Source organism: Lynx canadensis, chromosome C2 (assembly GCF_007474595.2).
Source record: "Lynx canadensis isolate LIC74 chromosome C2, mLynCan4.pri.v2, whole genome shotgun sequence".
Classification (NCBI taxonomy): domain Eukaryota; kingdom Metazoa; phylum Chordata; class Mammalia; order Carnivora; family Felidae; genus Lynx; species Lynx canadensis.
In genome coordinates this window covers 147,875,763-147,889,535 of record NC_044311.2, presented here as the reverse complement: position 1 = coordinate 147,889,535, position 13,773 = coordinate 147,875,763, and the positions used below count along the sequence as shown (strand labels likewise).

Sequence of the window (13,773 nt, the reverse complement as noted above, 5' to 3'; positions counted from 1 at the left end):
AAAATGGCCTCTAAATTTCAAAACTATCAATACCATGGAAGACAAAGAAAAACTGAGGAATTACTAATTAAAGGAGAGAGACATAAAAGCTAAATACAACGGACTGGCTTCTAAACTTAAAAAAAAAAAAATGCTACAAAAGGACATTATTGGAACAGCAACATTTGAATAAAGACGTCAGATTAAAATACTGCATCACTGTCATGTTCCAGATATTGATAATTACATTCTGATTAGATGATTGTCCTGGTCTTAAATATACTACAACTACTGAAGGAGTAGAGGGGAATGATGTCTGCAACTTAACACTCAAATGGTTCAGAAAAGTGTGCATGATAAAAGAATGACAAAGCAAACGTGGCAAAAATGTGTACTACTGGTGAATCTGGATGAAAATGATCCCGGAGTTCTTCATACTGTTCTCACAACTTTCCTGTGATCTGAAGTCATTTCGAAATAGAAGTGATATACTAAGAGAGTTTTTATTTACTCGGTGATTGCCATGTCACTCAATTCTGAATCAACACCTGTACGCCCTGGTTTACACTGGTAAAGAACAGCATTAACTGGCAGGGAAAACCTGTGGTGAGCCAAGAGAAAAGGCACTGAGGTACAACCTCTTCAACTCTAGACACAGAACCTCGTCAAGTTTTGAGGGCAGATGTGTTCATACTGAAAATACTCAGTCACAGAAATGTAAATTTTTCATTTTATTCAAAGTTGGTACAGAAGTGCTAATAACATTTCCATAAAATAATTACTATACTTCAGTTACAGGACAAGATACCACAGAAAGGAATATACTTTTCAAGAAATGTAGTTCATCTGAAGTTTCCAAATACTTTTGAAGGCTAATGCAGCAGCTGGCAAAATAACACACAGTACACAAAGAACAGTGTATTTTACAGAGTCAGTAATGAAAACTGACAGCTCTTTAGCAGATTTGCTTCATTGTTTTTCCATTTTTTCAACAATAACACTTTTAAAAACACATTAAACCAAGATCATACAGGTCTACAATTTTAAAAATCAGATTGTATACAGTAGGTTAGAGTAATAGTCAAGTTAGACTTGTCATGTATGGTTAACAATCCTAAATCTACAATTTCAATGGTATTCCTTTCAATACAGAAATAACCTGGTTTATACCAAATTCTACTTTCTGCTTGCAACTAAAACATTGTACAATGTGAAGATGGACCCCGATCAAACCTGAAGACAAAACAAAACAAAACAAAACAAACAAAAAAACCTGTGGACAACAAACGGTCACTGGAAATCAGTTTACAATTCAAAAAACTCACCAATGACTCAACAGCTTCATTTATAATCACATTTGGTCTACAATGCATAACTGACGAAATGGTACATTTACACAATACACACCCCCAGTGCACAGACTGGTCTCTTACAGAAAATATGGACAGAGTATAATAGGGAGGACACTGGGAAAAACAGCTTTCAATGTAGACATCTTTTTAAAATGCAATACTTACATATCAAAAGTACTAGATAAAAGCAGCAGTACTCTGCTGACATTTGGCTTAAAAATAAAGAAATGAATGAAGCAATTTCACAGGATATTAGAAAAGGAATCGGTTTTCTTCTTGAAGAAGACTACTAACTTTTGCACAGCAACTATTTTTGATATCCACCTTATCAAAAAAAAATAATAAGTACTGAGAAGCATAACATAGTTCATACATGATTGCCAACACAGGTCTGGGCAACAGAAAATGGGATGTCCAAGCAAAGAATGGGTAGATCCCTGCTCCATTTCTCAACTCTGCTGGCAATCTATAAACCAAAGCAGTACCGGTGGGGAAAGGCAGGGAACAGATGCCGTATCATCATCTGACACTAACGTAACATGTCATTATTAACAAAAATAAAGCTTTTGCATTTTAACAACGCCACAGAAAAGTCCATGAGCAAAAGACTTGTTGATCTGTTTTTGCCACTCAAAAGTTAGAGATCTCAAAGTGAAATTAGAAAATTCTAATTATACATATTTACACTGCTAGGACTACTTTCACCTAGACGAATAATTAAAGCAACTTTCCATGGAATTTTAAATGAAAGAAATTCTGCCAAAGGAATCTTCAAAAGCATGAAGTTCTTGCAAATGATTTTAAATTTAAAAACATTTAAAGGTACAGACGCATACTATATAGGATTAACAGATTATAACTGTTTTGCCTTATCACACATCGCTAAGCCAAAGATACTCCTCAAGCCTTTTTTTTTTCCTGTATTTCTGGCACCCCTCTGCCCTCACCACACACACCCCCACCCCAAGCCTGAGGTTTTACATTCTAATACTGAGGGAACACACCTGACTGCTTTTTGCTGGAGGGGGAATGAATCTCTCCCTTCAGGCGCTCTGGTTAACCCCTCTAAAACATGTGATACCAGTCTACACCAGCTTTAATCTTCATTCCATGTATTATCCGAGTTGACCAAGTCTTTCCCTAAGAAGATAAATACACAAAATAGAGGAGAGTGGGAACAAAGGTAGTCACTTGTCTCCCATTCTGAGAGTTACAGCTTTTGACATATGGGCAAAATTCAAGACAGGGATTATTTATGCATTCTTGATAGACTGGGACTATGCAGGTAAAGAAAAACAAGGGCAAAACCGAGTGCAAGAAAAACACATTTTCTTCTGCTGCACCCACAGATTTCACCTCATCTGGTCATGAAGCGGGGGGAATGGTACAGGTAAAAGAATCCTTTAGACTCTTACAACCACTGTGAAAAGCAAAGTAGCTTGTTTGGCAGAGCTGTCTCAGACTTAGTTTGATGCTCAGAATACTTGGACCAAATTCCGCTCTATTAAAATGAAGTGCAGTAAAGCACACGAAAAAATAAAGATAAGTTTACCTCTTACAAACCTACACAAAGATGAAAGACAAGTATTTGCCCTGTCAAAATGTGAAATTTCTCCATGTTTTCAGGAACCTACTGATGGCAGGTAAAACTTCCTCAAGACTTAAGATAAAAAACCAACTCAAATGGGTCTACAACTTAAAGCAGAAGTTTATCAAACTGTCCCACCCACCAAAAGCTTAAAAGTCTGTCCCAGTTAGTTCCAGATTATAGGAAAGAACCCATAAACCCCATTTTCACTTGTAACCCCAAGAATAATTGCAACATTCTTGACATTGGTCTTCTCTCCCTCTACCACAACAGTACAAACTTATTCAGATTATTACATTTGAATCCCTTCTCATTTAGGACCACAATTTAGATGACCTCATTGTCTAGGGCTTTCAAAACGGTGGTCCTCCATAACTCCCAAGACAGACGCCTGGTGGGCTTTATGACTGGCACTTGCGGGACACTGAGAAACACTGTGAGTCTTGTGCTTTCTACGTGTGGAGATACACACCTGCGTGAACAGGATTTGTGCTTTCTACGGACCTCTACTTTAAGCTCTTTATCTAACATGGAATGTGAAACTGTTGCCACATGTATGTTCTCAGATATGCCTATTAAACCTACACTGGAAACACAATAGTTAAAATATACTCACAGAATAAGTAACTTTATAGTTTTAATGAAGGATACAAAACAAATATAGATGAATAAATAACATTTAAACTGCAACAGGAATTAGAGCTACTTGGTTTCCTTGAACCTAAACAAACGCTGCATATAAAGTATGTAAATATAAATGCATTTTTTGTATTTCCTTGACTAGTTATAACAAAATTTAAAAAGAGGAATTGTAACAAATAAATATATTCTATCAAGAAAGGGAAATGTGTAAACTAGCAGGGTCAATATTGGCAACCAGAAGGCACTAATCAAAACAGAAATTTCAGAAGCTGATTATATTATGAAATACCCTATATACTGGCCTTTGCCAATTTGGGATTTCAATAATAGCAATAAGCTTAATTTCAGTTTCCAACTATTATTACCAAAAAGCGAGTTATTAAGGAAAATTCCACTTACAGAAGTCTAGGCTACAATTAAATACTGAAAAATTATCCAGACTAGTTTGTCCAAAGGCGATAAACAAAGTAAACACTCCTTCCTCCAGCAGCACTGGGGTACAAGGTGAATTTACCAAGATAAATAGAAGTCTCCAATAAGGTTGTGGTTATCTACTGTCAACTTGTGCTGTTACGGAAATCACTGAAATATGTATTTCCCCTATCGATAGAGTTCACGGACTGTAAACTATTTTTAACTGGGGGTAGGGGTAGGAAAGGATTGGAGGGGCTTTAGGATCATGGGCAACAATTATGATCTAGTGCTTTTCTGCGAGTAAAGCCATTGCTCCTACACTAAGAAAAATCTGAGACCGCTGTGCTTTTTGTCTTGCTCTTCATTTGCTTATTTGTTCTAGCATCCCTCTCTTCACACATACTATGAATCCAGGTAACCAAACCACACTGAAAAATTATTACATAAAGTAAGGTTATTTGGTTTAAACCAACAGCTTCCAATTATGGTCCTCCCCTTAAAAGTAAAGTACATGAAATGAGTAACGATACGCATACATCAAATCTTTCTCGTCTATTTCTGAATAAAAGGCAATATATCAATGGTTAAGGCTGTTAGTTACCAGAGAAACAAGAGTGCTTAAGCCAAAGTCCTATCTTTTCTAAAGGATTTGAGATGGAAACAGAAACATAAATTATATCCATTCTCATAACATTCCTTTAAAGGTGAATCAGTAGTTGAAAGCCTTATTCCCGGCATTGGAGAGAGAAGTTTAAATAAAAACATTTATATGACTATGTGAATGATGGTGTGGGACTCAGCACTGGCAAAGCCTATTATATAGTTTGAACCTTAGCTAAATCCAATTCTAGGAGTCAGAGTAGCTGAATACCAAGTCTTCCAACAGAGGGGAGAGTCTGATAAAAAGGATACCAAATGAAGAGAAGTGACCTTAATGGAGGAAAAGGGGTTTGCCGCCCTGAGTTAATAAGCTAACCGAATGTAGTAATCAAAAGATTACTTCTTATATAATCCAGCTTCACACCTTACTAGTACAAAAGGGTTTCTCTATATGCCAACTGACTAGTTCCAACTTTTCACCTTTAAAGTACTGAAAGAACAAGGCTTTTTGGCATCAAAACAAACTCCATTCCTCTCTGCATTGTGATACCACCATTTCAAAGGGATCGGTATGAAGTTTAACTATTGTTGTCTCCCTAATTTTTGAAGAAAAGAGTTTTCAGAATAAAATACTGATGGATTATTAGGGCATTTATTAGTGAACACTAGTGAACATTAGCCTGAGAAGATCATTCTGGAGAATTAACAGTTTAAGCTTATAGAAATTTTGTATATTTAAACACGACTATACTTAATGAATCGTTATTTGGATCCAAGTATTCAAAACTGGGGCAAAGCAGCACTTTTGCACATCACAGCAATAAACCTGAAAGTGAAGTAAGCTGATAAAAGATCAAAACAGGAATCTGAGAAATGTTAAAAGAAAGAATAGGTGAAAAATTAAAGCATGTGAGGGAAGACAAAGGGAAAGACCAGTCTCTCTGAATGGTAGGTGAGTATACACACAAATAGGAGTATACCCTATTTGTAAAGTCTGTTCAAGCTAACATCAGAATGACTTATGCAATGTAACATTTTGCTAATGAGAAATCTTACGAATACAAGCCTAAAAGCATTTTTTTCTACTAAAGCGTCACTATCAAATATCAGTCATTTAACCTCAAATAGGCTTAAAAACTCCTACTTCACAATATTTAACATCAAACCAGGGTTTTTAACAGGCTGGATCTTATTCGTTGATATACGAATCTATATGAGGAAAGGCTTAAATAAGCTGATAGCCAAGATGCTTCAAGTTCTGGAATTCACTGAATAGAATTCTACGTCTGCACATTTTAACCTAATGTTTGTCTGTTACCTAATTTGTTAAGTTTGTGTTTTTATCACCCAGGTATTTCTTCTCAGCATCTCATTTATAGTTTTTCTGGCTTCTTAGAACAATTGTCCTGGCATGTCTCCGTGGTCACATAATGTAACAGGAATGGTCTACATACATCTCTCAATCTAAACCTGGGGAATGGTAAGGTGTAACTACTCCATACCCACATGGTCCTTTCCAGCCATCATACCTCAGATGAAAATGACACAGCAGAGTAAAAAGTATAAGCAAAGTAAGTAAGCCAAATACTGCCAAGTGGGAACATTGACGGGTCTAATAATATGGCCAGTCTTCAGGACGGTAAAGAATGAGAATAGCCCACAGGCTACACTAAATGATATTCGAAGACAGAGGAGAAGATCCACTCACCCTGTAAGTATAGGGAAGAAAACAGCGGACTGAGAAACGGAGACACTTGTAGACTCTAAGCGCCCTGGACAAGACTTCAGTCCCCCACTCCCAATTAGCCTCAGGTTAGAGAACTGAGTGACAACCTCCCAATCAATTCTTAAAATGTGAAGTTTCACATATGATAGGTCTCTGCTAATTACTTGACATGCTAAGAACTATGACCCTGGCCAGCCTCTTTGTACAAAAAGACAATGGATCCCTTGAGCCAAGGGAAACGGAAGCCTTGGGAGAGCAGATCTGCTGAATTTAGGCTAAAGGACACAGTACCACCACTATTGCTTGATGCTTCTCTAACCTAAAGATATGAGTGATAACCTCACCAGGAAAAGAATGGCTGCAGAAAAAGCTCGGCTCAGCTATTTCTAAAGCCACATACTATCTCGGGGCAAAAGGATATAGTTATTTTTGGAGCCAATAATTATTCTGCATGCCCGAATAATAAGCTCTTCTCATCAGATCTTAAGACTGAGATTGTGTGGAAAGACAAAAATCTAAGAACTGGGGATACCATTAAGAACAGATAAGACAATATTTGTCTCTACTTTTTGAAGACCAGTGTTCTCACTTTTCATTTGGACTCTTAGGTAACTATTCTAGTCAATATCACTCTTACTCAATTCTGAACCTTAACTTGAGCCAATATAAAAATATATACATATGTCTACAGAGCAAATGTCATCATTTAGGACCCATTTAGTGTAAAGTATGAACATTTTGCTAGCTTAAAACAGACCATGTATCATTCCATGAGCAATCATTCTAATGAAATCTAGACTGAACAATGGTCCCCTGAATGAAGTTGCAATCGGCAATCCACATACTTATTCAAGCACATTATCTATTACTGGAAAGCAATACGAAGGGCAAGCTTCAGGGACTTCAGTCTCAACACAGTGATGTTTATACTGACAAGAATAAACATCCTAATGGATATGCTAATAGTCATTCCTTATTTACAGACATTAGTACTCTAAACTTGACCTACTGCTATATACACACAAACAGACACAAGATGATGTATTTCACGTATCGTACTAAGACAGCAGCAAAGAGAAAATAGGGGGATCCTAATATTCCAAACTATTAGGACTCAACATTAAACAAAGAGGAAAAAACCTACATAAACACCACCTATTAATTTATGCCGTAAAAAGAAGGGTTAAGAAGGCTGCCCAGCCAATGTGTCAATCCTCTTTGTGGAGAGTTACACAGCAATGTGTTCAAAGAAAATTTTAATCCCTATGACTTAAAAGCCAATTTGAAAAATCTAAGGTCCTATTATTTTCCCAAATACCAAAAAGGTTGTCTCAAAGGAAAATAGTTCCTTTGAGAAAAGGACTAACCATGAGTCCAGCTTTGGATACATGGTTCTCTGTTCTCCCCAACAGACTTTTTGTAACCTTAGATATGTCACAGCCACAGCCTCCTCCATACAAGAAAAGGATGGTCCCTATTTATTTGGCCCCCAACTTCTAAATCTTAAGAATGAAATTGGGAAAAAAAATTCTACAAGGCACTCTAAGCTCTCAGAAATCATGCTATTCATACATAAATTACTTTTTCATCTACAGACTCAGTCCATCAGAAAGCCTCCTGGAGACGGGAAGACATTATGCTACCTGATAATTTCTAAAATCAACTTTGGACTAATCAAGTCCATCATAATGAAACTAGTTTACAGAATACAAAAAATTGAAAGTTATTAGGACTGAGTTTTGATTCAAAATCTACAAAAGTATCTAAAAAAGTAATACTTTTCCCTAAAGAATACAAGCTTAATAAAATCATGCAATTTAAAAAGTATCAGAGATTACAGGAAAGTCAAAGAAAGTAGATACACAATTAGTTTCCTTCATATGTCACAAAGGAAAAAGGACCATGTTGAGCACACAGACACATAACTACATGATCTATAGAGCTTTCCTCCAACATCTTTTGTACCCTGCCCTCACGAAGGGGAATCAGACTGTGAAAAAGATTCCCATCCATGAAGGTTACAACGGAGTGCCATGCCATGTGAAGATCGAGGGTCCTATAATTTACACAAGTCCTACAATATCCTCCACAAGACATACTATTAAGCCCAGAAGTTCTTATTCTTGACACCTCTTTAACATGCTGTTCCACAGAAAGACAATACTGACAATCTACCAATGGCAAAGCATGCACTCTGACTTTTCTGTTACTGATGATGCCCAGTTTGCATTGAAACCTCCTCATGCTCTAGGTCAATATAACTTTTTAAACAAAAATGTAGAGGCTGTGTACAGATGGCAAGTCTTTTGAAAAAAAGTAAATCGGGGGGCGGGGGGAACTTCTCAAGGACACAGTATGATCTCAGAATTAAATTTTCCCTCCAAAAGCTCAACTTCAATATATCATGGGGCAACCCAGCACAAAGGCAGTGACAATTTTTTTTTTTTTTTTTTCAAATTTCTGGACATATCTTCTGACTGAATCCACTTGGAAAGATATGTGGCTAATAAAAAATGTTACCAAATGACAAGAACAAAGAACAAAGCTAGAGAATTAGTGGAGTACGAGTAGTCACCTGTTTAGCATAAGCTGACCAAACACTGCTTGAGGACTGCTAATTCCCAAACTGTATAAACAACCTGAACTTGGTCAATAAATCTGGGGATCATCAGCAATATTTACTTCATTTTCTCCCCTAATCATCTGACAATACAGTCATGACATAAATGTATCAAGATAGACTTGATGGTCATTTGAGTATGGTTCACTTAAACTTCAGTCAAAGCAGGAAAAAAAGAAAAAAAAAGGAACTGGAACAACTTTTGCTCAACATTCCATATATTGGTGGTACAAGAACAGCTACAGGAAAACATTCTTCTTCCTTTCTTTTGGCATTCAGAATCCATAGGCTCATGCTAGCAAAATGAGCCTGGCAAATGAACTAACTTGTCCTGACACAAGTACCCCACAAGAACATGAGTTAGGTTTTCAGTACACAACTGATTATACAATGTCTACAAATTCAGTTTTAAATGGTAGTAGGGATTACAAAGACAGAAAAAACTTTGAAATGAGCAAGTCTTCTACTTCAGGTTAAGAAGGCCTACCAAGATTTGGCAGTGCAGACAGTATACCTTATTTGTAATAGCATATATTCTGCTCTACATGTTCTATGAGAATAATTGGTCTCTCCTTACTTTGGTATGGAAAATTTTAAACCACATTTGCACAATTCAGTCTGTTAAACAAGTTTTACTTCATTTAGGTTGAAAATTTGCTTTCATCCATCTCTGGGAAAATAAAGTCTTGCAAATAGATGATTTTCTGCTAAGTAAAATTTGGCTAAAACCTACAGCGTAAACAATGCCTGAGAGATGCAACAGTTACATGTTTTCTTTTTTTTCTTTCCAAAGACCAGTATTTTCTTAAGTTAGTGTCTCATCATATCCTTAAAAGTTCATAAGGAAAAATAAACAAACATGAAAATTCCAAGTGAACACACAGCAAAAAGTCCAATATTTAGTATTAGTTTAACTTGTGGAGGCTCTTCCAACATTTGTAAACAAACAGCCTCCTCCTCCATCAGGTCTCTGAGACTCCTCTTGCTGAGGCTCTTACTTTTAAAGCCACAGAACCAATCTATGAACTTCCAGTACCGGCCTCCATCCTCTGTTTCTTTCTTTCTCTCTTTCTCACCCATGAGAGCTGCTTGCCCATTGGAATAAGCATCTACTGGTGTTTCTGCCTCTGAATGACCTAATGAAGCCACTGGATTGCCTTCTTCTCTGCAGGTCACCAAAAGATTAACATCTTCAGGCTGAAGGCCCTTGATGCTATCTTCAGATTTCCCATTGGGAATGATGTGGTTGATGGCCTCACTATTCTCATTGCATCTCAGAATGCTCTTCTCTTGCATTTTGTATGGTTCATCTTTCGGGGAGCAGCTCTCCTTCACCACCAAGCTCTTCTTAGACCAAAAGGTGGTGGTACGAATCTGTTCCTTTGTGGGAGGTGGTGTGAGAAGGCTAACAATGACAGTAATAAGTCCTGTGACCCAAAACAATGCTGTGGCCACATACATGTAATGGATGTCTTTGATGAAGCCTGGCCTGTTATCAGGTTGGTCACATTCTGGGGCACGGTACGCAAAGGCCAGTGTCAAACGGACTGCTCCAAGAACAAAGCCAGCCATTCCACCATAGAAAGCCCCTTGTTCATTGCAGCGCTTCCAGAAAATTGCCAGAAGGAATAGGGCCGCAACTGGGGGTGTCAGGTAATCTGCTACCTCCTGAATGTAAAGGTACATCTGGCCTCCTTGCATCTCCACGATGATTGGCACCCATGCAATGCTGATCACCACCATAAAAGCCACAAATATCCTCCCCACAATCATTAGTTCTCGGGAGCTTGCGCTCCTGCGGATGAGTTTATACACATCGAGGGTGAATATGGTACTGGCACTGTTAAAGATAGAGTCCAAGTCGCTCATCAAAGCCGCAATCATCACTGCCATCATTAAGCCCCGGAGGCCCACAGGAACCAGCTTCATCACCAGGCGTGGGTAAGCAATATTAGAGCACCCAGCTCTGCTTCCACATACTTGCATGCAGTGCTCTGGGTTGATGCAAGCTATATCATCAGCAAACAGTATCCTGGAAATCATTCCTGGGACAACTATGATAAACATTGGCAGAAGCTTCAAAAAGCCAGCCATAAGAGTAGAGCCTTTGGCATGAGCAATGTTTTTAGCTGCTAAGACTCTCTGCACGATGACTTGGTCAGCACACCAGTACCATACTGAAGCTGGGGTCTGCCCAAGAACGAATCCAGGCCAAGGAACATCTTCATCTGTCGGATTCCGTAACATTTTCAGCGCATCTTTCTTAGGGTGGACATTACAAGAATTTGTGTTGGAAAGGTTGTATGTCAACAAGATGGAAGTAACATTGGGCGAGGCCAACATGTACCTTCTCTTAACTTCCTCAAACCCGCCAATCTCCATCATGCTAATAATCATAAGTGTGAGTGCCCCAACGATCATAAGCAGAGCCTGTAGAGTGTCTGTGTAGATCACTGCAACAAGGCCTCCGGTGACAGTCAGCAAAGCAGTCATGCCAATGAGCAGGATGACAGACACATAGAGGTTCCAACCCAAAGACTCCTGGATAAAGAGGGCACCCGAATACAGATCCACTGAGAGCTTGGTGAAGATATAAAGAATCAGAGACAAGGCTGCGAAATAGACCTGAATCCTATGGCCACCAAATCGCTTGGACAAGTATTCAGGCATGGTGTATACCCCTGACCGGATGTAAATCGGGATGAAAACCCATCCCAGAAGTTGCAAAAGCAGTAAGGCATTGAATTCCCATGCGCCCACTGCAAATCCACTTGCAGCTCCAGATCCTGCCAGCCCAATGAAGTGCTCACTCCCAATATTGCTCACAAACAGAGAGGCACCAATTGCTACCCAGGTCATAGAGCGCCCCGCCAGGAAGTATCCACTCACGGTGCTTCTATTAGATTTCCACATGGCAAAAAAACCAATGCACATGACCAGGATAAAATACAGGGCCACTATGGCAATGTCTGCTGTCTCCAGTACAGCCCTCATTTTGGTAACTTTGTGAATAAGTGTCCAACGACAGGAAGTGTCCAACTTTTTATTTACTCATTAGTAACCCCAGCCAAGTCTGTAAACCATACGTGAACTGGACTACACAGAGCAACACAGCAGGTCAAAGTCTTTGTCCTTTGGTTTGCTGTCTTGATGGTGGTGGTTGTGATAAACTTTGAAGGAGACAGTTTAAATTTTCCTCCGCTTCTTAATTGGGATTGAGAACTTAGCTCGTACTCTTAATCCACTCTCCACAAGACCATCAGCATTTACTCAGGTGCTGGAGGAGAAATTCTGAGTTGCAGCTAAGTTAGTGAAGCCTACTGTACCAACCCTGCAAGGCAGCAAAGACAAAAGACAAAGATTGAATTAGAGGAGGGTCTCACCAAGTGATGAGGAAACTTTCAGTCTAGCAAAACGGCGCAACAAGACATTCTTTATAAAAAGAAAAACTTTTAAAATATACTTCAGTTCCAGAGGAAAGAACTATACTAGCACATCTGATAACTTAAAAGTCATGAGAATATTTATCATTTTGAACTAAGAACAAAAATTCATCAACCTGATAACTAAGTGGCCTAACTTCTCTAGCAACTAAGAACTGCCTACCATGACATTGCCTTTTCTTGTCTTACTGTGATCGTCTCAGACTGGAAGAGACACCAAGATCTTAATTAAAGCACCTTAAAGGAGCAAGGGAGAAAAACACTAATTATTCATAAGGGCACCAGAATAAATCTTCAAATGCTATAAATCCTGAACAACGCACTTCTTATAGCCAGTTACGGTCCGGGATGGAACAGGCAGGTAGAGTTTACTGGATGTTATCATCTACCCCCAAATTAAGCATCACTTAGTCTATGCAAATTTATTATAATAAAATTTTCCTAAATCCCCACAAATGTCTATCTGTGGTAGTTATACAGCAATGTATAAATTGTGAGAGGACTCCTGCCCTAAAGGAAAACAAAACATTCCACGCAAAAAAATTAGGAACATACAACTTAAAAACCCTAAAATTTTATTATTTTTGCTAGCTAAAAGGAGGACATCAGAAGATTTTTAAAAAATGTTCAAAAAGGTAATTTCCTTGCCTTCTTTTTCATCAGGCATTATTTCCAAGAGAATCTGAGAGGATAAAGGCACACAGACATAAGGTTTGATTTTGTTGAGTACTTTTTTTCCTTTTAATAATGCTTTCTTGTTAAAGGGTATAGAAAGCTAGGAGAGTAGAGAGGGGAAGAAAAAATTTCTGAAAGTCCAAAAAATAAAGTATTATTATATCTTCCAAACCTCAATAAAACAAACATTTATCAACCATTAGATAATATATTATCTTCAATTAAGTCAATCAGATTAACTTTTCAGTCCTGGATTAAGAAAAAAAAAAAAATCACTCTGGAAAACAGACATTTAAATCCACCTAAAATCAAGTTCATGACTCTGATGGTTTTTCTCCTGGAAAAAGAGACAAATTCTAAATCTACAAAGTTAATTATAACTGTAGCTGAAAGATCAATATAAAGAACAATTTGTTATTCAACCTAATGCCTTCCACACATCAACTTCTAATGTGATTTCTCCTTTTGTGATAAAGCAACCGCAAAGTGAAATGTTTTCCTATACTCAACAAAGTAGGTTGCTTTTTGATGAATCTAGGCAACTTCCTTTAAAAATCAGTAGTAAACTTAAACCCTATTAATGATACTAAAGCCACTTCTTTCCAAAACTATTCAAAACAGACCACAGTATTAAAAACTTTTTTTTCCTTTTAATGTTTATCTTTGTGAGAGAGAGAGCGCGCATGCGCGCGCATGGGCAGGGGGAGGAGCAGAGAGAGAGGGAGACACAGAAT

The 13,773-nt window shown here is 38.0% G+C and overlaps 2 protein-coding genes across 6 annotated transcripts in view; both read right to left on the bottom strand.

Annotated features, from left to right (window-relative positions):
• The window catches only part of MRPS6 (mitochondrial ribosomal protein S6), a 67,228-nt gene that overhangs the window by 31,923 nt on the left and 21,532 nt on the right, over positions 1–13,773 (bottom strand). The window lies entirely within an intron of this gene.
• The window catches only part of SLC5A3 (solute carrier family 5 member 3), a 34,621-nt gene continuing 21,545 nt past the window's right edge, over positions 698–13,773 (bottom strand). For all 5 annotated transcript variants that reach the window (XM_030330566.2, XM_030330562.1, XM_032594784.1 and 2 more), the window contains one exon: positions 698–12,252. In XM_030330566.2, the coding sequence (XP_030186426.1) occupies positions 9,759–11,915 (2,157 nt within the window). In that variant the 5' untranslated portion in view covers positions 11,916–12,252 and the 3' untranslated portion in view covers positions 698–9,758. The remainder of the gene's footprint in view (positions 12,253–13,773) is intronic.